Raw genomic sequence first — 27,807 nt, 5'->3', positions numbered from 1 at the left:
CATTATCTCCAGATCGACTTGGGTTCCAAAAAAAATTTTTTTTGTTTCTTTCACTGTGTGTGTGTGTGTGTGTGTGTGTGTGTGTGTGTGTGTGTGTATGTGTGTGTGAACATGGAGGCACTAGAGTGGATCCACAGGACAAGATGAAAAACCTAAATCACATACGTTTTTACATCTGCTGTGGACAGCTGTAGGGAAAGCTCACATGGAAATGAACACCATATAATGAACTAACCCATCTTTACATATGACTGAGGACATGGGAGATGGCTCAGCAGGTAAAGGGCCGACTGCCACACCTGAGGACCCAGGTTCAATTCCTCTAACCCACACGTACATACAGCAGCCACTCATGAACTCTCATGAACACACACTAACAATAGTAGTAAATAAAATTTAAACTGTGTAGTTAAAAGAACCAGCCGGGTGTGGTGGCGCACGCTTTTAATTCCAGCACTTGAGAGGCAGAGGCAGGCAGATTTCTGAGTTCAAGGCCTGTCTGGTCGACAGAGTGAGTTCCAGGACAGTCAGGACTACAGAGAGAAACCCTGTCTCAAAAAACCAAAAATAAAAACAAATACAAAAACACCCCAAAAGAACCTTCAAGATGCCACCGCGGGTTAAGGCATTTGTCAGCAGCCTGCTGACCCGCAGAACGGAAGGAGAGAACCAGAAATCATCATCATGGCTGGATGACGTCTTCTGACCCCACTTACGTGCCAAATATACATGTACCCCAGACACTCACAAAACAAAGTAAATAAATGATCAAATAAATACATGTAAAAATTTTTTTAAAAATATATAAAGTGTGCAACTCACTGCTCACATAGTGATGCACACCAGTCAATCTGCATATACTAGCTTGAAATCCAGGGGTCGGGGTGGCCACTTAAAGTCTTTTTAGATTGTTCTGTCTGGCCTGGAAGTCTCCTGCCTCTGCCTCTCCAGAGTTAGGATCCCAGGTATGCAAAGTTACATCCAGCCTAAGTCTTTGTAATTTCACATTTTATTGTTCTGTTTGAGGTACGTAGCCCAGGCTATCCTTGAACTCCTGAGCCGATGTCCTTACCGGGCATAAGAGGCGTGCACACATGTACCACCAAGCCTGGGGTTTGGTTTTGCTTTTTTGTTTTTCTTGTTTGGGTAGAGAATTAGGAAACCAGAAACTCCCAGAAAGTAGGGTGTGGTAGAAGAAGCAGAGGCTCTTGTGGGTGCAGAAGACCCAGAGCATGGGATAAGGATAGACTAGAACCTTGCTTCCCTAAGCAAAGGATTAAGTGGGGGCCAGCCAGGAGCATCCAGAGCCCCACAGGTATGCTTTCCAGAGCTTCCCTGGACACTTCCTCTGCAGTCCTAACCTCTCTGGATTCAGGAAGGACCTGTGACTGGCCAAGCTGCAGCCCCTGAGGTTCCCATGGAAACGGCTGGGAGAAAAGAGCATATAAAATGTTTTTTGAAATTCTTTTCTAAGTCCTATGTTTAAGGAAGGAAAATAACGAAGCTGTGTATGAGGCCACAGGGCTGGCATGCTAACACCTGCCACCCTGTCATGGCAGGAGATGGAGGAATGGGAATCAGGAATTCAAGGACAGCTTTCACTACATACCAAACCTGAGCTATGAGTCTCAGACTGTAAAAAAAAAAAAAAAAAAAAAAAAAAAAGGAGGGAAGTTGCTGGGGAGATGAGTTAGTCAGAAGTTACCACATAAGCTTAAAGAACTGACTTTGGTCCCACAGTACCTATAGAAAGGCTAGGTCCACTGTGCACACTTGTAATCTCAGTGCCAAGGAAGCAGAGACACAAGGATCCTGCAGCACTCTGGGCCAGCCAACCTGGCTGAATCAGTGAACTCCAGCTTCAAAGAAAAACTTCGAATCAAAAAGCAAGGTAAAAGGCCAGTGAGTTGGCTCAGTGAGTAGTGAGGCTTGTTGCCAAGGATCTGTGTTCGATACCCGAAGTCACCTCGTAAAAGAGAAAGCTAACTCTTGCAAGCCCTCCTGTAACCTGGCGTGCACACGGATTTCTGCACATATAAATGTAATGATCTTAAAAGATTTGGTTTTTTAATTAAAAGTGAATAAAAGTGGAGAGCGATTTGAGGAAGATACCTGACACCAACCTTTGACTTACACACACACACACACACACACACACACAGAGTTGCACAGTGGAGCAGGGAAGAGGGAGGAGAGAAAGAGAACATGCCAAAGTCATGGCAGAGTAAGAATTCTAAAACAAAAACACTAGCTGCCCTTTTCACTGCCGATCTCTTCCCAGTGTTGAGTGGAATTTTCCAGAGCCTGCGTGGTATTTGCTATCACAGCTGACAAGGAAGGAGTAGGTAGGCGGGCTGTGGAGTGACACATGAATGAGATTTGCAAAGCCTCCCAAGAAATTGTCCCCTCCCAAGTAGGCCCAGGGAAAGGCACATAAAGGGGGGTGGAAAGTTGTAGAAGCTGAGGATGGGGAGGAGCGAGCGCCAGAAACGCTGTCTTCTGACAGTGATGGGGCCAGGAACTCAAAAACCATAGCAGCTGTGGCTATGTGCTCAAGATCTGTACATGCGCATGCAAGCAAGCAAGCTCATACGAGCACACACACACACACACACATAGACACACATAGAGAACAAAACAACAACCAAATGAGAGTAGGAGAGAGGCTAACTGGAAAGGAGTGGGTTCTGTAGGAATGAGAAGGGGGATAACAGATGGCAAGTGAGCCTGGCATGGTGGTGCATGCCTTTAATCCCAGCCCTCCAGAGGCAGAGGCCGGTTGAATCGGTGTGAGTACGAGGCCACCCTGGTCTACAAAGGCAGTCCAGGATAGTCAAGGCTGCACAGAAAAGCCCTATCACACACAAACATAAAGGGGGAGGGGGAGAGGCGCTGGAGAGATGGCTCAGTGGTTAAGAACACTGACTGTCCTTCCAGAGGTCCTGAGTTCAATTCCCAGATGGTGGCTCACAACCATCTCTAATGGGAACCTGATTCCCTCTGGAGATAGCTACATGAACTCACATAAATATAATAAATAAATTTTAAAAGAAAAAGAAAACACACATTTGTGTGGTACATCTTTAATCCCACCATTAGGGAGGCAGAGGCAAGTGGATCTCTGAGTTCTAAGACAGCCAGGGCTTCAGAGTGAAACCTTGACTCAAAAAATAAAGTAAAATCAAACATAACAAACAAAGCCGGGCAGTGGTGGCGCACACCTTTAATCCCAGCACTTGGGAGGCAGAGGCAAGCAGATCTTTGTGTGTTCAAGGCCAGGACATCCAGGGCTATACAGAGAAACCCTGTCTCAAAAAAAAAAAAAAAAAAAAAAAAAACCAAACAAACAAAAAGATGCCTGCGCTGGAGGAGGGGAGCTGGGGAGGCACTTGTTGCTCTTGCAGAAGATTCAGGTTTGAATTCCAGCACCCACATGGTGGCTCAGGACCATCTGTAACTCAGGAAAGCAGATGCCTTCTTCTGACCTCTGAGGGCTCCAAGCATACGTGTGGTATACCCACATACATGTAGGCAAAATATTCACACATATAAATAAAAAGACTAGTGCTAGGCAGAGGTGGCCCTTTAATCCCATTACAGAGGCAAGCAGATCTCTGAGTTTGAAGCCAGCCTGGTCTACAGAGTTCCAAGACAGCAAGGGCTATACAGAGAACCCCTGTCTCAAAAGAAAAGACTGAAGATGTAGTTCGGATGGCAGAGTGCACACCTGACATTGAGAAGGAATACCAGGAGGATCAGAAGTTTAAGGTCACCCTCAGCTACTCCTGGGGCTAGCCTGGGCTACGTGAGAACCTGTCTCCAAAATAATAAAAATAAAGTCAGGGCTGGGTAATTTGGCCCAGTGCGTAAAAGTTCTTGAATTTCATCCCCAGGACTCACATGGTGGAAGGAGAGAACTGACGTCTACAAGTGTCCTCTCTCTCTCTCTCTCTCTCTCTCTCTCTCTCTCTCTCTCACACACACACACACACACACACACACACACACACACACACACACACTGTGGCACACTCCTATGCACAAGAACACACAAGAGGGAGAGGAGAAATCCCCCTCTAAGACAGTAAAAGGAAAATGAAAAAAAAAATCTGGAATTTTCTGAGTCAGAGACCATACTGCCTTAGAGAATACATCACAGCGTTCCCTGGTGCCCCCAGATAAGCAAATGATTGCGGGGTTGTTTTTTTGCAGCAGGCTATATGACTGAGCTGTGTGGGAGCTGAGAGCACACAGGTTGGTCCTCTTTCTGCTGCCTCTTCAGCCCCACAGGCTCTGTTGCCCTGGCAACCAGATCAGCACATCCCGAGCCAAAATCAATTTAACCATCTCGGTTCTGAGTCCTGATGGAGGAAATGCCTTACCGAATATGGGTTTTGAAGAGCTGTTCTTAATTTTATTTTTTATTATTTCCAATTAGTCAATAGTAAACTTTATTAAAAATAAATGAATTAAAACAAAAAGCTGTTGATCTCGCCTGCTTCCATGACATACACACGTGTGCACATACACACAGAGGCATACACGCCTCGCACGGACACAGGCACACACACACACACAGAGGCATACACACACGCAGGCGCGCACACACACGCTCGCGCACACACACACACACACACTTGTTTGGTTTTTTTTTTTTTAAGATTTATTTATTACGTGTGAGTACATTGTATCTGTCTTCAGGCACCCCAGAAGAGGGAGTCAGATCTCATTACAGATGGTTGTGAGCCACCATGTTGTTGCTGGGATTTGAACTCAAGACCTTTGGAAGAGCAGTCAGTGCTCTTACCTGCTGAGCCATCTGTCCAGCCCTTGTTTGTGTTTTGAGAATCTGGTGTAACCCAGGCTGGCCTGGAATTCCCTGATATTTTTGCATCCACTTCCTGAGAGCCGGGCCAAAGAGTCCGCCCCCGCAGTGTCCAGTAAAATACTCCTTTTCTTTTTCTTTCTAAGACTGGGTCCTCTCTCCTGTTCCTCCCTTTCCTTGAGCAACCCTTCATTTTTTTTTCAATGCCAATACTTTATTTTCACGTTTCTGTAAAATGGGTATGGCTACCAGAGAACAGTCCATTATTGTGCTCTAAGTACAATGCTGAAGCAACAGACTAGCCTAAGATATATCAAGACCGTGACTCAAAATATCATAAGTAAGCATATAAATTTTTTTAAAATTATATAGAAGCTAGGTAGTGGTGATGGTGGTGGTCCACACCTTTAATCCCAGAACTCAAGAGGTGGAAGTGGGCTGATCTCTGAGTTCACCACCAGTCTGGTCTACTGAGCGACTTCTAGAACCAGGACCACACAGAGGAAACACAATTATGTATGTGTCGGAGTGCAATGCCCAGGGCAGACAGAAGGGGGCGCTAGTCTCCTGGAGCTGGCGTCCCTGACCTGTGAGTCAGCCAGCATGGGAACTGGGAACCTAATTCAGGTCCTTTGGAAAAGCAGCCTGTGCTTTTAACTATCAGTCATTTCTCCAGTGCACCCCCATTTTTTCCTTTTCTTTTGGAGCTAGAGAGATGGCTCAACAGTTAAAAGCACTGGCTGCTCTTCCAGAGGACCCAGGTTCAATTCCCAGCACCACATGACATCTCACAGCTGTGATAACTCCAGTTCCAGGGATCTGACTCCCTCACACAGACATACATACATTCAGGCAAAACACCAATGCACATAAAATAAGTAAATAAGTAAATCGGGTTTTTTTTTTAATTTGTATAATATTTTATTTATACAAATGAAAAAATAAGTGTGTCAAGGGATGGCAGGATGTCTCAGTGGGTAAAAACACATGTGTTACCTGATGATCCAAGTTCAAACCCTGGACCCCACACAATGGAAAGAAAACTACCTCCAGATGTCCACTGATCTCCACAAGTGAGTCATATCTGCTACCCACACATACAGTAAACAAATGCACTTTAAACTTCTAAGGATGCTAACCTTGGGCTAAGATGATCAAAGCACACATAGGAAGATGTATCTAAATGGGGCTGTGCTGGACAGATGCTGCATATCTGTAATCCCAGCTCTGTGGAGCTGGAGGTGAGAGATCAGGTGTTGATGTCCGGAGCTACATGCTAATCACTGGATTGCGAACCTCACTCAGGCTGCCATGGTGGTGCACCCCTTTAATCTCAGCACTGGGGAGGCAGAGGCAAGCAGACCTCTGTAGTTTGAGGCCAGCCTTGTGTATATAACGAGTTCCAGGACAGTCAAGGCTATGTAAAGAGACCCTGTCTCAAAAAAAAAAAATTTTTTTTTAATTTTAATAAGATTCAAGGGCCTGGAGAGATGGCTCTGTGGTTAAGAGCACTGACTGCTCTTTCAGAGGTCCTGAGTTCAAATTCCAGCAACCACATGGTGGCTCACAACCATCTGACCTTCCCTTCCATATGAACCCTAGTCAGCCTTCCTTCACCAATCCTCCTGACCAGTTAAATTCCTCATCCTTATGCAGCCACTGTTACTGATGCGGGGACAGACAGGCTCAGAGCCCTACTTATCCTGGGACCTAGAACTAACCTTACCTGAATCCAATTCAGTCTTGGACTTTAAGGTAATGTGAGCCAGTTCAGCCCTTTACACTAATCATCTTAAATAAATTCACTTGGGTTTCCACGCTTGGAACCCACAGGGTACTTATAAGCTGAATATAGTGGCTTATGGCTGTAATTCCAACATTCAGGAAGCTGAGGCAGGAGGGTCATGAGTTCAAGGCTAGTCTAGGCTGTATAGTGAAACTCCGTCTCAAAAATAAGGTTAGGTTAGGATAGTGATGGCTCTGCGGATAGGGTGCCTCCTGGCACTAGGCCTAACAGCCTGGGCTGGATTCGCAGGCACCAGAAAATAGCAGCAGAGAACTGAGCCCCTCAAATGGTCCTCTGACCTCCGCCCACGTGCTGAGGGGCTTGCCTTCTCTCTCACACAGTAAGTAAATACAATGCAACCCCCTGGAGCCCGATTGCCCTTCAGGCTTGGGCCCGATCACGGAGCTTCCAAAACAGACGCATGCGTGCAAGGACCACGGGTTCAACCACGGATGGACCGCGGATAAAGAAGTTGTTAGCCTTGGCTCCGATTTGTCTACTTCTAATGCTGGTTTTACTGCTCGGTCCATTTATTGTTGCTCATAGGTATATGTTTTTTAGGACTAGCCATTCAATATTGGGAAATCAATTAGGGGTTCACCCTCCCTCAGCACTCATTAATTGCCTGCAGCTCTTTTTTTCTGGGGACGGGAGTCTCATGAAGTTCTCCCCACTCACATTGGCATGTCAGCTGTTGTCCGTGTTCAGATCTTTTATTTGTTTGTTTGTTTGTTTTGTTTGTGGTTTGTTTGTTTTTTGTTTTTGTTTTTGTTTTGGTTTTGGTTTTTCGAGACAGGGTTTCTCTGTATAGCCCTGGCTGTCCTGGAACTCACTTTGTAGACCAGGCTGGCCTCGAACTCAGAAATCTGCCTGCCTCTGCCTCCCAAGTGCTGGGATTAAAGGCGTGGGCCACCACCAAAGTATTGCTAGAAGCTCTACAACTAAGGCTCAGAAACACCATGGAAGATGTCTTTTTTTTTTTTTAAGATTTATTTATTTCAGATATGTGGTTACACTGTCGCTGTCTTCAAACACACCAGAAGAGGGCACAGATCCCCATTACAGATGCTTGTGAGCCACCACATGATTGCTGGGAATTGGACTCAGGACCTCTGGAAGAGCAGTCAGTGCTCTTAACCTCTGAGCCATCTCTCCAGCCCTATGGAAGATGTCTTAGCCAGGATTTTACTGCTGTGAACAGACACCATGACCAAGGCATAAAGAACAACATTTAATTGGGGCTGGCTTACAGGTTCAGAGGTTCAGTCCATTATCATCAAGGCAGGAACATGGCAGCATCCAGGCAGGCATGGTGCAGGAGAAGCTGAGAGTTCTACATCTTCATCTGAAGGCTGCTAGCAGAATATTGACTTACAGGCAGCTAGGATAAGGGTCTTAAGCCCACACCCACAGTGACACACGCCTTTAATCCCAGCATTTGGGAGGCAGAGGCAGGCAGATTTCTGAGTTTGAGGCCAGTCTGGTCTACAAAGTGAGTTCCAGGACAGCCAGGGATACATTACATAGAGAAACCCTGTCTCGAAAAACCAAAAAAAAAAAAAAAAAAAAAAAAAAGAGGAGGGTAGACAAATTATATCTAATATTTTGCTCAAACCTAAGGAGGGGTTTGTTGTGTCTGGCCAGCAGATCACAGCCTGGGTTCTAGCCTGGAAAGGCATTTTGGAAACCTGGAAGAGAAGAAGGGCTAGGCGACGAGAGAAAATGATGCAGCTAAGACAGGCAGATTCTGATCAAAGCTCAATTTTACTGTTCCACACACAGTTATGAAGCAGGGGAAGGGGGCCCGATTCCCGCCAAATAGTCCCGGGGACCAGTAGCAGGGTGATCACTTGTATGGCTCCAAACAGCAAAGTGGCAGGTTCCAGCAGTGGGCGTGGCAGAACAATTGAGCAGGAAGCTCCACCCCTGAGCAAGCAGGTTTCAGGCTGGGGTAGGGGAGGCTACAGGGGTTGACTGATTTATCTGAGATTCAGAAACCATGGAGTCTACCTGCAGAGGGAAAGTGCCATGCCCTGGACATATCTAGAGGAGTCACTGAAGCTATGGAGCATCTGGAGTCACACTTCAGGTGCTGGAGAGGCCACCGTTAGTTAACATACCAATAGAGAACTCTCTGGGTGCAGTGAAAGTAGGCAAAGCCTTAGATTAACACCATTGAACAGTTCAGCCGTGAACACAAAACCAAGGGCTAGAGTGTAGCTTTGTGGGTATGATGCTTGCCTAGCATGCAAGAGAACCTGGGTTTGAGCCCTAGCAACTCATAAAGCCAGTTGTAAAGGTTCACGCCTGTCATTTCAGGACTCCGGAAGTGGAAGTAGTAGGATCGGGAGTTTGGAGGCAGAAGGATGGGGAGTTTGAGGCCAGCTGGGGTTACCTGAGGCCCTGTCTCGAAAGGTAAATAATTAAACAAGAAAGGGGGCTGGTGAGATGGCTCAGTGGTTGAGAGCACCAACTGCTCTTCCGAAGGTCCTGAGTTCAGATCCCAGCAACCACATGGTGGCTCACAACCATCCGTAACGAGATCTGACTCTCTTTTCTGGAGTGTCTGAAGACAGCTACAGTGTACTTACATATAATAAATAAATGAATAAATAAATAAATAAATAAATAAATATTTTTTTAAAAAATTAAACAAGAAAATGAACAAATAAATACATAAAATGAGAGTGAGGTGAGCTTTCCCCTGCAGGTGTTTGGGGAAGGGTGTACCATTTTGCATACCGAAATTGGCCAGGACACTGTTTATGTAAGTTTGTCCTTGACAGAATTATTGGAACAAAAGAATCTGAGATTCTCTTAGAAATTGTTGTCAGCTCTGAACAAAAAGAACACCCCACCCCCGAAGGCTGAATGCTGATTGGTTGGGTCTCTATTATCTGTTGCTATGGTGACAAGGGGTTAACCCTCACCTCTATTTTGTAGAGAATAAATACCTGAGGGTTTCTCTATGAAATCAGGAAAACGGTTTTGTCTCTCCTTCAGTGAGATTGGGAGGACGAGAGCACAATGCTCTTCAAGATTTATATTTTAAGAAAATAGAGGTTGTTGTCTTATATAAATTAGCAATGTGGCGTAGATTTAAATCCTGGTGATGGCTCCCAAATGCAGAGCGCCGTCTGGTGGTCAGTAATCAAGAGCCATGAGCATATTATGTGTTACAAAGGTGACTCCCCTCTCTATATGTGTGTGTGCGTGTGTACGTGTGTGCGCGCGTGCGTGTGTGTGTGTGTGTGTGTGTGTGTGTGTGTGTGTGTGCAGGACACAGGACAATTATTTTCAGGAGTTGGTTCTCTCCTGTCATGGATTCTAGGGGCTGAACTTGGGTAGTCAGTCAGCCTTGGCACTTTGCCACTTTCCTGACATCTTCACCCTCATATTTACATAAATAAACTCAGCAGTAAAGCCCTTGCCTAGAATCCCCCCACCCCCCGTGAGGAGGCTGGATGAGCCCCTGCCCAGCACACATTAGCTCCTGGATTTCATCCCCAGTAACACAAAAACAAGTAAAAATTTAACAATTTTACTTTTTCCTTTCTTTATTTTCACTTGTTGGTTTCATTTTAGTTTTTTCACAGGGTCTCACTCTGTAGCTCAGGCTGTATTAGAACTCACTATGTAGCCCAGGTTGGCCTCAGAATTACAGAAATTCTCCTGTCTCTGCCCTCTGAGGATTGGCAGCACAGGTAGGAGGTGCCATGCCCAGCTTTATCTCCTAGTTTATTAGGGCATCGAGGTATCTGTGGTTCCCTCCAGGGGACAGCTGGCACTGCAGGTACTTCAGTGTGAACCTCCACTTCCTCACACTATCCCTGCAAGTCTTACTGTGTGCTGGACACCAGTCACCTGAGTCTCCCGGTGACTCTTCCCAGTAGCGTCTCACGAAGTGGTCAGAAAATGGGTGACACAAACCAAGTTTTCTTGTAATCTGATCCTATTCCTGACAACCCACCCTGTTTCCTGTATCCAAGTTTTGGATGCTGTCGTTCCAAATTGCATTCAAAGAGGCTTAGGCCCCAGAACGACCTTCTAACGCTTGGGAGGCAGGAAGATGATCATAAACGTTACCATAGCGCCACCTGGTGGTCAACTGAGGTAAGCAGTAATTGAGAGAGAAGTATGTGATTGGGTTCTATGGCCCAGAGCCTGTCATCTCAGTCATTCAAGATGTTGAGGCAGGAGGATAGAAACGCCCGGCCTACATATGTAGTGATTTCGACATCGTCCTGGCCCGCTTTTGAGGATGCAACCTAAAAACTAAAAATGAAATTGAGCATGGTGGGTCCCCGCACGCAGGAGGCAGAGGTAGGTGGATCTCTGTGAGTTTGAGGTCAGCCTGCTCTACACAGTGAGAGTTCCAGGACAGTCAGGGCTATGTAGAAAGACCCTGTCTCCAAAAAAGGGACGGGAGCCTCCTCTATTGCTCAGTGAGTGACGGAGCTTGCTGGGCAAACCTGATGGCATAAGTTTAGAACCTCAAACCCATAACGGAAGGAAAGAACTGACTTCAGTAAGTCATTCTCTGACTTCTAGATATTTGTCATGGTACACATCGATACAGAAAGATAGATAATAGATCGATAGATAAATAGATATGGAAAAACACTTATTGAAAAAATAAAAGTAAGCTGGGTGGTGGCGCACGCCTTTAATCCCAGCACTCAGAAAGCAGAGGCAGACAGATCTCTAAGTTTGAGGCTAGCTTGATCTACAGAGTGAGTTCCAGGACAGCCAAGGCTACACAGAGAAACTCTGTCTCAAAAAAAAAAAACTTAAAAATGAAAGCAAAGGTATGAGAGATGTGGCTTAGTGGTGTAGTGCATGCTGGAATCAATCCCATCATCTGAAAAAAGAAAATAAAATAAATGAATAAAAATTCTTGAAAATACAGTTGAAAGGAGTCTTGTGAAGTTCTAGCACAAAATGTTACTATAACCTGAAACTAATTGCCACCCTGAATAAGCTGATGGTTTAACTGGCTGTCTGCCTTCATCTGTTGCCATGGTGATAGCCATTATGTCTGATGCTGTTAAAAGGAAGACCTGCTTTTTAAGTTTTCTTTCACCAAACCAGAAGGGGATCGTTGGTTCTATTTTCCCACAAACAGAATAGAACCCAAGGTCTGTGCCTTTGACCCAGTTTGGGGTCAGGGTTCTATCAACCATGGTAGAAATTAGTTAGGAGAGATGGTAAGAATCTTCACCAGAGAGCCCTCTAGTGGCACATGAATGAAGTGCAGGGCTCTTGGATGTCTATTTCCAGCCTTGCCTGTCTGGGCCCTGCAGGTTCTCCATGGTTCTCCACTGCAGTCCTAGCAGAGAGATTAAGTCTCCTGCCTGAAATCACACAGCCAAGAATGAAAGGTATGATGATTTTTATATATAAACCCAGGTCCCGGGGAAAGGAAGGGAAAAAATGGGAAAAAAGGGAAAGAATAGGGGGACACACCCTGCAGGATGAGTAATTTGCATTTTTAATTTGCATATCTCTAATTGCAGTGTTCCAGCAAGAACATATTGTGAAACACTTGGAAGGTAGAGGCAGGAGGATCTCTGTGAGTTCCAGGCCAGCCAGAGATACACAGTGAGACCCTATGTCAAAAACAAGCAAAAAGAACCGTGTGGCAGTTAAAAGCATCTGCTGTTTTTCCAGAGGACCCAAGTTCCATTCCCAGAACCGACACCAGGCATCTTATCCACCTGTAACTCCAGCTCGAGGGCATCCAATGTCCTCTCTGGGCCTCCCTTGGCATCAGAGCACACATGGAACATACACACAGTAATGTACACACAGATTTAAAACAAAATTTTAATACTGTACTTATTTGTTTTTTAATTTATTTCTGTGGGAAGCAGAAATGGACATGTGCTGCATACCCACACTACAGTGAGGCCCAGCTCACTGTAGCAGTGCCATGCCAGGCTGGTGATCCTGCATTCCGTAAGAAAGCAGGCTAGTGGTCACAGTGTTTTATTGCAGCAATAGAAACTCTAACTTATTAAATCTGCCAGTGGTGGCGAACGCCTTTAATCCCAGCATTCGGGAGGCAGAGGCAGGGGGATCTCTGAGTTTGAGGCCAGCCTGGTCTACAGAGTGAGTTCCAGGAAGGCTATTTTAAAGCTGGAGTTACAGGTACTTGTAAACTCTCCAATGTGGGTGCTGGGAACAGAACTTGGGTCCTACAAAAAACAAGCAGTATCTACACGTAAGCACTGAGCCATCTCTTCAGCCTCCTTAAAACTTGCTTTTGTTTTGTTTTCCGAGACAAGGTATCACTGGGTAATCTGGGCTGGCCTCTAACTCAAAGATCCACCTGGCTTTGCATCCTGAGTGCCAGGACTAAAAGTGGGCACCACCATGCCCAGAATATTTGAAAACTACAACTCAATAATAAGAAGACAGCCTGATTTTAAAATGGGTAAAAGGCCAAGTAGTGGTGGTGTATATCTTTAATCCCAGCACTCTGAGTTTGAGGCCAGCCTGGTCTATACATTGGGGACAGCAGGGCTACACAGAGAAACCCTGTCTCAAAAATCCAAATAGTAACAATAAAATAATCGAGGGCTGGCTCAGTGGTTGGAAGCACTGGCTGCTCTTCCAGAGGACGTGGGTTCGATTCCCAGCATCCACATGGCAGCTCACAACTGTCTGTAACTCCACTTCCAGAGGATCTGATACCCTCACACAGACAAATGTGCAGGCCAAATACCAAAGCATATAAAGTAAAAATAAATAATTAAAAAAATTAAAAGATCAAGAGATTTGAGTCAACCTTCTCAGAGTTGTGCAGACAAGTCCAAGACACACACAAAGTGGGGCCAATACTATTAGTTATTAGGGAAATAAAATCCAAACAATGGGCTATTGCACCATATCCTCTAAGGAGGCTGTAATTAAAAGGAAAGATGGGGCCTGCCGGCACACCTTGGTTGGTAGAATGCTTGCTTAGGGTTCACTCCTTGGAGTCCATCCTAGCAATAGATATAGTGACCTCAGCACTTGGGAGGTGGAGACAGGATCAAGCATTCAAGCCAATCCTTGACTTCACAGTGAGTTCGAGGCCAGTCTGAGCTGGGTGAGAGTCAAAAACCAAACAATAAAACAAAATAGCAAGATTTGCAGATGTAAGAACAAAACAAAACAAAACAAAACAAACAAACAAAACATGTGCCCCGGGGTTTCAAAAAGGACCTGTCTCAAAGGAATAGACAGAGTGTCAGTGGACTCTTCTGCGCTCTTCAAGGAACACAGCTGGTCACACACTCAAACACAGTTGCACACATACTCACACAGACATGTACACACAAAGGAAGAAAGGAAGGAAGGAAAGAAGGAAGGAAGGGAGAGAGAGAGAACCCTTTTAAAGAAATAAATAATCTGCTGTGATAATTGATCTCTATCTATCTATCTATCTCCATATCTATATATAATATGTATATAATGTATATCACATATATAATATACACATATACATCATTGATAGTTCTGGAAGTTTTGGGCCACAGCAACCTATCTCCATTGTTCTGGGCCCATTATGAGGCATAGCATCATAGCTCAGACCATGTGGCAAACTCAAGCTGGATAGATGGCTCAGCAGTTAAGAGCACTAGCTGGTCTTCTTGAGGACCTGGTTTCCATTCCTGGCACTCACATGGCAGCTTACAAACATCAGTAACTCCAGTTCCAGGGTATCCAAAGCCCTCTTCTGGCAACCTCGGGTACTAGGCATGAATGTTCTGCCAAGTCATACCGTAGGCAAAAGACCCACAGACAGAGAGAAAGAAACAAAGAGAAAGAGAAAGAAACAAACTTCCCTTTGACACAGGGTCATGCTACACAGCTCAGATGGCCTCAGATTTTTTAATCCTCTTGTCTCAAAACAAAACAAAAGCAGGTATGGTGGTGTTCATCATTAATTCCAGCACTCAGGGGCCAGAGGCAGGTGGATCTGTGAGTTCCAGGCCAGCCTGGTCTACAAAGCAAGCTCCAGGACAGCCAGGGCTACAGAGGAACCCTGTCTCAAAAAACAAAACAAAACAAAACAAGAAAAAACAAAACAAAAACAAAAACAACAACAAAAAACAAAACCAAAAAACCTAGCACAATCCCTTTTAAAGGTATAACCCTGGAATTGAACATATAATTTCCACTTATCTTCTTCAGTAGAATTTAGTTAATCACACCTAACTGGCAGGTCACTTGGAAATGTTGCTCTTATTTTGAATGGCAACTCAGCTAACAAAACCCAGCAATTATTCTGGAAGATGGGGAGAACAGAGTATCAGAGAGAAACACAATGTAGGCTGGCCCTGGGATCCCTCATAAGGTCTTCCAAAGACTGGCAGCTCAGGGTAGTGCTTGAATGCTTAGCTGGAGTGTGACTGCCTTGGCAGAGGGTTTGCCTGGCATGCAGAGGGTCCTGAGCTCAGCCCTAGCACTGATCAAAGCCGGCATGGTGGCGGCACACCTACAATCTTAGCATACATTTAGTGGAAGCAGAAGGGTAAGAGGACTACGATCATCCTTGGTACATTGTGAGTTCGGAGCTAGCCTGGGATACTTAAGCTTGGGTCCAAAAAATAAAAAACAAACAAACAAACAAAAAAACCTTTAAAAGAGTTATACACAGGGCTGGAGAGATGGTTCAGCAATTAAGAGCACTGACTGCTCTTCCAGAGGTCCTGAGTCCAATTCCCAGCAACCACATAGTGGCTCACAACCATCTGAAGTGGGATCTGCTGCCCTCTTCTGGTGTGTCTGAAGACAGCTATAGTGTATTCATATAAATAAAATAATTTTTTTTTTTTTTGGTTTTTCGAGACAGCATTTCTCTGTATAGCCCTGGCTGTCCTGGAACTCACTCTGTAGACCAGGCTGGCCTCGAACTCAGAAATCCGCCTGCTTCTGCCTCCCGAGTGCTGGGATTAAAGGTGTGTGCCGGGGGCTGGCAAGATGGCTCAGTGGTTAAGAGTGCCTACTGCTCTTCCGAAGGTCCCCAGTTCAAATCCCAGCAACCACGTGGTGGCTCACAATCATCTGTAATGAGATCTGATGCCCTCTTCTGGAGTGTCTGAAGACAGCTACAGTGTACTTACATATAATAAATAAATTTTAAAAAAAAAGGTGTGTGCCACCACGCCCAGCTTATAAATAAAATTTTAAAAAAGAGTTATACACTAATGGTATGTGCTTGCAATCCCAACACTGAGGAAGCTGAGGCAGGAGAATCAAGACTAGCCCGGGCTACATAGTAAGACCCTGTGTACAGGTTAGTTTTATTGCAACTTGACACAAGCTAGATTCATCTGAGAAAGGGAACCTCAATTGAGAAAATCCCCCTATCAGATTGGCCTGTGAGCAAGCGTTTGGGGAGTCTCCTGGATTGATGATCTGTGTGAGCAAGTGGTTCAGAACGCCCTAAGAAGGCAGGCTGAGCAAGCCATAAGGAGCAAGCAGGGAGCAGGGGTCCTCCATGGTCTCTGCTTCAGCTCTTACCTCCTGGTTCCTGCCCTGAGTTCCTGCCCTGCCTTTCCTTCAAGAAGAACTTTAGCAAGCCAGGCGTGGTGGCACACACCTTTAATCCCAGCACTGGGGAGGCAGAGGCAGGCAGATTTCTGAGTTCGAGGCCAGCCTGGTCTACAAATTGAGTTCCAGGACAGCCAGGGCTACACAGAGAAACCCTGTCTCAAAAAAACAAAACAACAAAAACAAAAGCAAAGGACTGTAGCCTGTAAGCTAAACAGACTTCTACTGGCTGGCTTTGGGTGTCAACTTGACACAAGCTGGAGTTATTACAGAGAAAGGTGCCTTCCTTGAGAAAAATGCCTCTTTGAAATCCAGCTGTAAGGCATTTTCTCAATTAGTGATCAAGGGTGGAGGGCCCATTGTGGGTGGTGCCATCTCTGGGCTGGTAGTCTTGGGTTCTATAAGAGAGCAGGCTGAGCAAGCCAGGGGAAGCAAGCCAGTAAAGAACATCCCTCCATGGCTTCTGCATCAGCTCCTGCTTCCTGACCTGCTTGAGTTCCAGTCCTGACTTCCTTTGGTGATGAACAGCAGTATGGAAGTGTAAGCCGAATAAACCCTTTCCTCCCCAACTTGCTTCTTGGTCATGACGTTTGTGCAGGAATAGAAACCCTGACTAAGACAGACCCTTTCTTCCCCCAAGCTGGTTTTAGAAATGGCCTCTATTACAGAAATAGAAACCAAACTAAGATACCCTGACTCAAAAAAAGAGAGAACACATTTTAATGTCATTAAGTCTGTGGTTCTCAACTTTCCTAATGCTGCAAAAACCCCATACAAGTACTGGGGACTCCAAATCATAAAATTATTTCATTGTGGGCTGGAGATACTGTTCTGAGATTAAGAGCACTGACTGCTCTTCTGGAGGTCCTGAGTTCAATTCCCAGCACCCACATGGTGGCTCACAACCATCTGTAATGGGATCTGGTGCCTTCTTCTGGCCTGCAGGCATACATGCAGACAGAGCACTGTGTGTAATAAATAAATAAAAATCTTTTAAAAAATTGTTTGATTACTAGTTCAAACCTGTAATTTTGCTACTGTTATGAGTCATTATGTAAATATCTGATATGCAAGATATCTGATATGCAAGCCACAAGGGGGTCAAGACCTACAGGTTGTAAATCTCAGTTTACAGGTTGCAGACATTTAAACCAATGTCAACAAGATCCTCCCTCCTCTCTGCCTCTGCTCTATCAGTTTTATTTCCTTCTGCACTAGACACATTTTCTTTCCTGAGAGCAGATTTAAGAGATGTCCACAGGCGGCATTTACAGAAAGACTATATTCTCCCAGTCTCTCCCTCCCCACCAAAAAAAAAAAAAAAAAGTTTTCTGACCCTAGAAGTTCTCTCTCTCTCTCTCTCCCCCCACCCCCCTTCTCTGTCAGTTCTTGCCCTGGAGTGTCGATGCATGCCTTTGATTCTGAAGGCCAACCAGGGCTCAGGGCTACACAGTCTCAATAAATAAATAAATAAATAAATAAATAAATAAATAAAGGAAGGAAGAAAATGCCAACTCCCATCCTATACGAGGGCTCTGTACAGTAATGTACAGTATATACACTATGGTATACAATACAGTTGTCTCAGGTGCCCTTAGCAACAGTTCTTTTTCTTTCTGTGCCTGGAATCCCTAGAATAAGAAGTGAGTCACACTGTCTAGGTGACAAGAGAATGGTTGAGAAGTGTGATGTCACCAGCACAGCCCGGCACCAGATCTGTGCAGACAGCAGTGCCCAATTCATGTTTAATTGGCTGAATGAGTGAATGAATGAATGAATGAATGAAAACATTCTGCATCCAGAGATTGTTCTGGGTACAGATCCTGAGATCAAGAGTCAAGTCCAGATCCCCACATGTTGCTTTTGTGCGTGTTTTAGATTTGTGTTTGTTTGTTTGTTTGAACTTATTTATACAGCGCGCATGTGGAAGTCCGAGGACAATTCTTTGTGGAAGTCTGTTCTCCAAACCACCACGTGAGTTCCGGTGATCGAACTCACAGTTTCTAGCTTGCCTGCAAGCGCCTTCACCCACTCAGCCATCCCAGCAAATTGTACGCGTAGAGGGTGGAACCTTCAGGAGACCAGCGGAACCTTGAAGAGCCAACCACTGTGAAGAGCCGGTTCAGGCCAGGCTCCTAGACCCCACGATTTTGGATTAAACCATCTTGTATCTGCTCAAAGGGAGAGAGAAGAAAGTCCTTCTGCTTCTTCCCCCAACCCATTTTTATTTCCGAGCCATAGAGACAACGTATTTGCTTCTCCAACATCCACCCTGTTTCCGTCTTAGCCCCTCTATTCCTCGCGGCTCCACAGAGCCACACAGGTCGTGCTGCCCCCCGCACACCGCGCGGTGGCTCGCCCCAGTTTGACGCATTGCAGGGAAGGCCGGACCAATCGGAGTTGCGTTCTCATTTCCGCCACGAGGCGGGTCCAATAGCGGCGTGGCTCACACAGAGACGTGTCACTCTCCGTAAACCGGTGCCCTTCCGCCAGAGAGGAAAGCGGAGCGGATGCAAGGGGCCGAGAGCGCCGAGAGCGAAAGTAGTCCCCGCGGTGGGGAACGCGCGTGCGCGTGCCCGTGCGGCAGCAGATTCGCTGGGCTCTGTGGAAGGGGCGAGCCGCACGAGCCTGACGCGAAGGGATCCGTAGGAAGCCGCAGTGCAGCGGGAGCGCGCGAGCCGTCTGGGGCGGGGCCGGGCGAGGCGGGGCGCGCGCGGCGGCCGTTGAGGGACCGTTGGGGCGGGCGGCGGCGGCGGTGGCGCGCGCTGCGGGCAAAGAGTGTGGAGGCGCGGACGCGCGGCGGAGCTCGAGCTGCTGCAGCTGCTGCCGCCGCCAGAGTAACCTCGATCCCCGAGCTCCGGATACCGGTGCCTCGCCATGGTGAGTGAGGCGGCTGAAGTCGGGTGGAGACCCCCCCATCCCGGAGATGGCGAGCGAACCCTGGGAGGGAGAGGCCGGGCCCCTCGGGACCTCCCATGCGGCCCTTGGGACTTCTAGAAGCGGTTTTAGCAGCAGATGGAATTGGTAGGACCCCCAAACAGACAGTCTGAGGCTTCAAATGAGGAGCTCCAGGACATCCCCACCCCCGCCACCTCCCAGGCAGCATTCGGATCCCTCTCCGGGCGATTGGTTTTAGAATCACATCTACCCGGTCCCCGGGAGGAGGAAATAGGAAACGCCGGCGATGAAGGCTTTGGGTCCTGGAGGAATGCAGGAGGCTGCTCCTAGAGGGGTGGCTGTGGGTAGCGGAGAGGGGGACCGGTCGGTTCCTAGGGAGTGTTCTGCAGAGAGGATAGATGGGGATCCTGGGTCACTTGTGCACTGTAGACCCCGGTGGGGGAGGGGTCTCCAAGGACAAGCATTGCCAAGAGGAGGAGGAAGAGGAGAAGGGTCAGGTGCAGGCTGAGGTAAGGAGGAGCCCGAGGTGGGTGGCAGCAGAGGCTAGAAGATGCTCTTGGAGCCTGTGAGGACCCAGAAGGGGACTGAGGAGAGTTGGGGGTCGCAGAAATGTTTTTAAAGGAGTGGGGATGTGATCACGGGTAGTGTGGGGAACCAGGGAGCCTTGTGGAGAACTTGGTTGGGGGTAGCTAGGAAGGATTCTGAGGTCTAGGTTGTTGCACTAGAAAGAGAGGTTGGGGTTTGTAAGGCGTGTTTTGTTTGGGTCAGAGAAAAAACGGGGTTTCCAAGGTGAGGGCTAGGGAAGGACTTGAGTTTGGGTGGTGGGGGTGAGGTTGGACAGCCTTCTAGAGAAGTGTAGGAGACAATGAATGGTGGCTGAGGTAGGACTAGGTTTAGAGGTGGGTGTCTCCGGGGAAAGGTCCCGACACAAAGGCTGATGACTCGGGCTTGGTCATGGGCTGCAGCAGAGGACCTGAAGGAGTAGCTGTGTGCTCCCTTTGCCTTGGCAAGAATGGGGCTGGGCCAGGCTGAAGGCACTGAGGCAGTGGGAGCAGGTGGGCGGAGTTGTTCAGGGCCCTATTGCGCACTGAAGCTGCATGATACAGGACTGGGGTCAAAGTTTGGGGTGCATCAAATGATGGCTAAGCCAGGAAGCTTGGCCCCCTCATTGTCCCTTCCAGGCTAGGAGGGCTGCCTTTCTCCTCCAGCTTCATGCACCTGCTTCTCCTCACTGTGCCAAATGACAGCGCAATACAGTACCGTTTGGGTCAGTGACAGATGCCCAGTTCCATCCCTCAGGGCGGGGGCTGCAGTGCTTGTCCAGAGAAGACCTCCAAGGACCCTCTCGTTGACTCAAGGGCCACTTGTTCTTTCCAGGCCTCTTCCCCAGCGCCCAAAGCTAAAGCTTCTAGAAGCAAAATAGATTACTTCTCCTCTGGTCCTGCCACCCACAACACCCCCAGCCCTCCCCACCATCCCCCCTCCCCCAGCCTCAGGCTGGGAACCGCGTGCACCACCCTCCCTGGCAAAGCTGGGGAGGACAGGCAGCCGCCACCACGTATCAGATCTCATACTGCTGACACAGACCTGAGGGCTCTTCTTGCCGCCACCCCATTCCCCCCGCCCCCCAGCAGAACCTTGCTAAAGGGGCCCTACAGCTTGGGCAGCTGCCAGCAACCCCCACTCCCCACCTCCAAAGGAGGGTCCCAGCTTTGGCCCTGACCAGGTTTTCTCTTCCTGTTTGTATCCAGCAAGGTGTGGAAGGAAGAGTCCCTGGTAACTGGCCCTGGACTTTGGCCTGAGCTCTGTGGCTCCTCCTTGGCCCTGGGTGAGGGGCCCTGGCCTTGGTTTCTGAGCTCATTTAACATTGCTTTCTGGCACCTGCTGGGGGCTGGGGCAAGCCTGAGAAATAATCCCCTCTTCCCTCCTCACCTCAAGCTGATTTGGCTTGTCCAGCCCCTCTCTGGAGCCTGAGATGAAGGTTTGGAAAACTGGAGACAAGTGGCTTATTGTGCGGTGAAAGCTAACGATCTAAGCTGGGAAGGGCCACCAGCGGCAGGCAGTCTTGCTTCGTAGGCCATCAGTTTCCCAGGCCAGCAGCCCTGCTGTGGTATCTGCGGCCTTTCCTTGGTGGAGCAGGGGAAAGGGCTCCTGGATGTCAGGGAGAGTGTCTGACAGGCCCTCCACAGAGCCAGAGCCACGCCTATTTGCAGCAACCGTGACAGTGCCGCCTCTGCAGCTTCCAGCTCTTTGGGGAGAAGTGGCACATAGCAGACTCCGGAGCCACCCTTGGCCATTCCGTCCACAACCTGCCTTGGCCTCTTTGCTCCCACCACCTTTCAGTGTCACCAAGAGGGGAAGGGAACAGGGCTTCTTGCAGACCGCACTGTGTGATGGGAAGGTCCCTGAGTGGGCTGGCTTTTCCCAGCCTAGGCCTGTGGAAGAGAATGAAAAGCAGATGGACTCCATAGCCGTCCTCCCCACTGCTCCTCGGCCTCTTCCTCCCCTCCCCCAGCACAGGCTGGCCTTGGGAACCAGAAGCCCATTCTCTTCTCACTTTCTGGGCGCAGCCAGCAGCAGTGTCCTCGGGTGTCAGAACCAGGGGGTGGGCCTGATCATCCCTGGGGGGGTGCGGGGGGGGTAGGTAGAACAAGGGCCCTTTGGCCCAGGCCACAAGGCCAGGATTAGGAAGCCCACTACTCTGAGTCAGTCTTGATAGCTGTGCAGAAGGCTGTCCGTTTGGCCTTTACCATCTCTTTGCACCTTCCTTCTCCTCCGCCCATCCCCTCTGCAGGCATCTCCCATCTGTTCTCGTCACTGATCCTCCTCCGACACGGCCTGTTTGGGACTTGGTCTCTAGTTTCTCTTCGTCTAGATTAGACAATACCCCTGCCCCCATTGCATCACTTATGAATATAGAATGTGGAGGGATGTGGATTATTGTTTTTAAAAGCAGCTCAAGGGTTAGGGGCAGGCGATAGTTTGTAGCCTCAGCTGAGACCTCCAGAGCCTTAGTAAAATGATGCACGCTACTGCCATAGTTCACTTCGGCTTCAGGGACTTGCAAGCTCAGGCCAGGATCCTGCTGTGGCCTTGGTACCTTTTGCCTTCATGGGAAAAGGAAGGCAGCATCATGTGGACTACAGTGACCCCAGGGCAGAGGATATATATATATATATATATATATATATATATATATATATACATACACATATACGTATGCGTATGCGTATACGTATATGTATATTGGGGGCAAGATCCGCACAGACAAAGAAAACTGGCCTTATTAACTATTGGAAGCTTGCAGTTGGGATCCAGCTCTCGTTTTGCCCCTCCCTCTGCACTGCCACACCCCACCATAACCATAACCATAACCAGGGTTCCAGTGAAGGAAAAGCTGAGAGCTGTGTCGGGAAACCCTAGACACAGCAGGACTGTCTGCCATGGCTGGCTACGCCTCAAGTAGTCCAGACTAGAAAGGGTTAAAATCTGCAGTGCTGAACCTGGAAGGCCAAAGCCCAAGCAGACTTGAGTTCTTTGCCACCATTGCTGCTTGCTGCAGTCCCTCCCTGCCACTTGGCCCTCTTGTCTAAAAGTAACAGAGCGGGATGCCGTGCTGCATCTACTCTGCATGTAAGCAGGGAGAGCCGCCTCTTGCCTAACCTGGGTTCTCTAAGGCCCTGGAGCAACTTGGAAACACCAATTAAAAGAGATCTTGCCACTTGGAGGCACAGTGCCTGGGCCTAGTACCCCCAGATAGGTGACAGAGAAACTGGCAAAGACGGCCCCACACGGCTTCTCTCTGCCCTACCCACAGTGACTGGCCTGTTTTGTTTTGGAGCCTTCTAGAGTGCTTGATGAGGCCTCTAGGGCAGCAGCCTCTGGGGCTCCCGGAGTAAAACCTGAGCAGCGCAGACACTGTGTCAAGGTTGGGCTGGAGCAGCTCTGGATGCTGCCCAGCCTGCGTTGGGCAGGCCTGTGGTTCCTGGGAGCTCCAACTAGCCCAGGCCCTGGCTCTATGACGCGATCTGCCCTTGCTTAGTGGGAATGCTTTAGGAAGCTGGCCTTGGCAGAGGGGGCTGGGCAGGGGAGGAGGCCACGTCCAGGATGGATGGGTAGGTTAGCCCAGTGACTTACACTCCCTCCTCCTTTTCCAGGCTGACCAGCTGACTGAGGAACAGATTGCAGGTGAGTTTGCCACTCTGTCCTAAGCCATATCTTAGCTAGCCCTGCGTCTCATGAGATGTGTGTCCGTTATCACCGCACACCAGGCCTGTGGCCAGGATGTTGGTACATCTGTTGGGGGAAGAGCTTAGCCAGGAACTGCCACACCTGCCCCACGGCCTGCCGTAGACCTTGGCCAGGCTTCAGGGGCTGAGTGCCCTCCCTTGCTATAGCTCACTTGGGGCCTTGAAATGGACCTCTATGGCAGGACCTACTCAGCTGTGCCCCCCCCCCCCCCAGCTCCCCCAGTACTAGCCAGTCAGACTGAGAAGGTGCCCACTGGCCACACCCACCTCTACCTCCTCACTTGCTTGCTTCTACCAGAGCTCAGCTACCCTGACCCCAACTCAAACAGGCAGCCCCTTTCCCTCCCTCCCTCCCTCCCTCCCTGTGTGGTGCAGGCTTGTCTGATGGGCCACAGGTGTTCTATTTTCTCTCCTGTTGTTGCCTGGCACCAGGAATCAATTCCTAGAGCACAGAACTTGGTTTTGTTGATTGCTGCCGTGTCCTCAATGCCTGGTGCATAGTAGGCATCCCATAAATTCTTTCTGCATAAACAATAAGCACTCACCTCCCATGAGCTAAAAGAAACTCCCTAGCTCCCGTGTGACTTTTGTGGCTCTGCACCCCATCCAAGCTCCAGGACGACTCACTGCAGGGCTGATGGACTATTATGTTTCTGTGGTTTTGCCCCTCCACAGCCTATGCTGCCAGAAGGCCTGAGGCAACTCCTGGTGTATCTGTCTCCTAACAGCAGGTTGCTGCAGCGCTGACCAGAGGCCAAAGTGAGAAAAAAGGTCTCTGCCCTTAGCTTTGCCTGCTCTGTGACCAGGGACCTGTGACACAAGGACCTGCTGTCTCAGAGTCACACATTGGCCCTAGGCAGGTAGAGACCCACCCAGAAAAGCCAAAAGATTAGACTTTGCCTCGTGGGTCACATTACCCACTCAACTGGCACCCCACACCCCCTACAGCCAGGTCTCAGCACAGGGAGATGACAGCATCCCAAAGGAGACGTGGGCTATTGCTCCGGAGTCCAGAAGCTCGGGTCATAGCTGGGGAGTCCAGAAGCTCGGGTCACAGCTACCCAGCCGTGTGTGTCCCTCCCTCCCACCCCACCTGCCATCCCCTACCTGGCTGTCCTGTAAACACAAACACACAACTCTCTTTTTACCCAGTGCCCATTAGCAAAACGTCCACACTCCCCTCTGTCCCCACCCCCAGCCCACACCCTCTGGAACAGGCTGCGAGGCATCTGTTCTCAGAGAGTTTGGGGGTGGGGAGCTCTGGGTGCCAAAGTGGGCCCAGTGGGAGGGCAGGAGCCACATGCTTCGCTCCCCGCTCCTGATGCGGCCCCAGCTGCGGCCTTCCCACACAGCGCCACACTCGCTCCTCATCCTCCTGGCTTGGCAGCCATCCTCTCAACCCCACACACTGCCCATCAGCCAAGCCCTGCTGTGGACCACCCCCACACATCACTGCCCCCACAGGCTTGGCTCCTCCCTGGAAGTTGGTGGCGCCCACAGCTGGAGACTGGGCTGGCAGTGCCCAACAGAAGGAATTTGATGGCACAATTCCTTTTGAGGCTAGCCAGAAGACTCTGCAACCTCCCGTTTCCCTCCTGCCAGTTGACCTTGGCTAGTGAACTTCAGATGGAGAATTGTCTTGCCTCTTACACACTCTATAACTTTGGTCCAGTGCATCATTTGAGAGAGAGGCCAAAGCCAGGGACCAAGAAGAACTGAGACAGTAGAGGAAGCTGTCCGGCCGGATCACTCAGCTGGATGGGCTGAAGAGATGGACAGTTTCTCATGCTGCGGAGAAGGCCCTAGCCTGAGCCTGACTCCTGCACATTCCTTTCCTTCCCCAGAGTTCAAGGAAGCCTTCTCCCTCTTCGACAAGGATGGAGATGGCACCATTACCACCAAGGAGCTGGGGACTGTGATGAGATCGCTGGGACAGAACCCCACTGAGGCGGAGCTGCAGGACATGATTAATGAGGTGGATGCTGATGGTGAGTGCCCGCCCGCCCGCTCACTTGGTGACCCCGGGGACCCTCCTCGCTAGAGGGCTCCAGGCAGCACATGCCTCTTTTCCCTCTGCTAGGCAATGGGACCATTGACTTCCCAGAGTTCTTGACCATGATGGCCAGAAAGATGAAGGATACAGACAGCGAGGAGGAGATACGAGAGGCCTTCCGTGTCTTTGACAAGGTAAGCAGTCAGCCCTAGGACAGATGTCAAACAGCAAAGCCACAGTGCCCACCCCACCCCCGCTTCAGAGCCCCCTCACCCAGTGCTGTGTGGGGGTGGCAGTTGACAGTCCCTGCCCTCTGCAGCCCTACCAGCAGGGGAGCCTGAGTGACAAGCCTTTTTCCCCAACCCCCAGGATGGGAATGGCTATATTAGCGCTGCCGAGCTGCGTCACGTCATGACGAACCTGGGGGAGAAGCTGACAGATGAGGAAGTGGATGAGATGATCCGAGAGGCCGACATTGATGGAGATGGCCAGGTCAATTATGAAGGTGAGTTGCATTGGGCTCATCGTCCGTGTCCCAGAGCTGGGAGGACTGTGAGGGCTCAGCCGGTGACTGACGGACTCAACCCTGTTATCTCTTGGCAGAGTTTGTACAGATGATGACTGCGAAGTGAAGGCCCGGGCAGCTGGCCATGCCCGTTCTCCTGATCTCTTCTCGCGCTCTCCTCTCTTCAACACTCCCCTGCGTACCCGGTTCTAGCAAACAGCAATTGATTGACTGAGAATCTGATAAAGCACCAAAAGATTTGTCCCAAGCTGCATGACTGCTCTCTCTCCTTCCTCCTGACTGTCCCTCCACGCCCTCACCGCTTCCTTTGGCCTTCCCCTTCCATTCCCAGTCTCCAGGCCTGATGCATTCACAAGGTGAACCCCATTGCCCTGCCCTGGGGAGCCTCTGCCCTCCTCCTCCAGCCCGGATGGCTCTCCTCCGGTTTTGGTTTGTTTCCTTTTGTTTGCCCTTCTTTTGGGTGCCGGGGTGGCCACCATTCCTGTCCCTGCTCAGTGGGGAGGGGAGCAAGGCCTTCTGCCAGGTGGAGGAGCATGTCCCCTGCCACTGTCGCATGCACCCCAGCCCTGTGACTCTGTGTGCAAGCCCAGCAGCCTGTGGGGCGGGGTGCCAAGAGGGGATGACGGGACGTTCCAGGACCGAGGGAGTTGAGGATGTGACCCAGGACGGGGGGCGGGGGGGGGGGTTGTGTGTGTGGAAGGGTGGGAAGAGGCAGGAAGGCCTTGGAAGCTAACATGCTTTCGCTACTGGAGGGGGACTGCATAGAGTGGACGGCACTCGGGTCTCGCTGCCGCTGTTCTGAAACCATCTGGCTGGCTTTCTGAGGTCAGGCTGGGTGGGGGGCTGTCATCGGCCATGCTGCCGATCATACTCGCCCTCCTCATCCCTCCAGCCATGTCCCGCTGTTCTGTAAATACCTGGTGCTAACATCCCATGCCGCTCCCCCGTGGCACCCCCAGCCACCTGCCCAGTTCAGGGCTGGTCCAGGAATGGATGTGGGGGATGGTCGCTGTGTAATGTGCCGGTGATCTTTTTTTCCCCTTCCCCTTTATGCCCCTTAAAACTTTGATTTTTGTCCTAAACATGCCGGGCCAACTAAAGGGTGGGGAGAGGAGAGATGCGCCCCACCATGCTCACAAGAACCAACCTGCAATAAACACTTCTATGGGCCGCCGCGCAGAGCACGCAGCGGGCACCTCCTGCCCCTCCGTGGTGACTTGGCATCGCTTTCTGCCCTCGCCCTGCCTGCCCCACTCCCCAGCGGAGAGCATGATCCGCACCCTTGCTTCTGACTCTAGCCTCTGGGACACGTCAGTCAACGCGGGCAGTTCGGTCTGGGTTCCTTTCCTTTCTCTGTTCTCATCTGGCCCCCCAGGGTGATCTTGTTGCTTTTTGCTGGGACCTGCCAGCTTTGAGACTCTCCACCCCTTGGCACCAGCCTTAAGGGAGGGAGGGACAGAGCAAATCAGGAGACCCAGCCTAGAGTTGAGGGCAAGGGCAGGTAGGCGTGAGGCTGTGGACTTTGCGGAATGTTTCGGGGTTTTATTTTGGTTTTTTGTTTTTCCTTTTTTTTTTTTTTTTTTAAACAAACAAACAAACCGGGCAATATTGTGTTCAGTTCAAGCTGTGAAGAAAAATATATATCAATGTTTTCCAATAAAATACAGTGACTACCTGTCTGGACTCTTCCGTCTGTCCTCAGCCTTCCTCTGTGGACAGGTCGCCAAGAGCAAGGCGCTGCCCTGGCTGGGCAGTCAGGGTCTGTGTATGAAGACTGCGAAGAACGGCCCGTCACCAGGAGAGCAGCTGAAGGACCCTGACTCAGGAGAAGGAAGGATGCTACAGCCAGAGGAACTACAGAGACCTTGTGACAGGAGAGGACATGGGTGGGGAGCAGAGGATGACAGGGCCTTCGTACTCACGGTGGGTCTCACAGGTGGCCACCTGGGTATGCCACCCAGGAGCCTGGAGGGGCACTAACGGCAT

General features: G+C 49.5%; 1 protein-coding gene and 2 long non-coding RNA genes across 3 annotated transcripts; 2 read left to right on the top strand and 1 right to left on the bottom strand.

The window, feature by feature from the left end:
* Positions 1-10,725: 10,725 nt before the first annotated feature.
* Positions 10,726-12,539, top strand: Gm32630. Its single transcript, XR_391181.3, has 3 exons — positions 10,726-10,934; positions 11,915-11,992; positions 12,128-12,539. It is a non-coding gene; the product is annotated as a predicted gene, 32630 (long non-coding RNA).
* A 5,817-nt stretch (positions 12,540-18,356) lies between these two features.
* On the bottom strand, positions 18,357-21,202 carry Gm45972 (predicted gene, 45972). The gene is made up of 3 exons (NR_165470.1): positions 20,985-21,202; positions 20,313-20,460; positions 18,357-19,435 (listed from the first exon to the last, which is right to left on the bottom strand). It is a non-coding gene; the product is annotated as a predicted gene, 45972 (long non-coding RNA).
* Positions 18,843-27,496, top strand: Calm3 (calmodulin 3). Its single transcript, NM_007590.3, has 6 exons — positions 18,843-19,034; positions 23,210-23,240; positions 25,147-25,290; positions 25,383-25,489; positions 25,665-25,800; positions 25,899-27,496. The coding sequence occupies exons 1-6, from the start codon at positions 19,032-19,034 to the stop codon at positions 25,925-25,927; spliced, it is 450 nt and encodes a 149-aa protein (NP_031616.1). The 5' UTR covers positions 18,843-19,031; the 3' UTR covers positions 25,928-27,496.
* The last annotated feature ends 311 nt before the right edge of the window (positions 27,497-27,807 follow it).

This window comes from Mus musculus, chromosome 7 (genome assembly GCF_000001635.26).
Source record: "Mus musculus strain C57BL/6J chromosome 7, GRCm38.p6 C57BL/6J".
NCBI classification, from domain to species: Eukaryota; Metazoa; Chordata; class Mammalia; order Rodentia; family Muridae; genus Mus; species Mus musculus.
The sequence above is the reverse complement of the archived record's forward strand: the minus strand, read 5'-3'. Positions and strand labels throughout refer to the sequence as shown.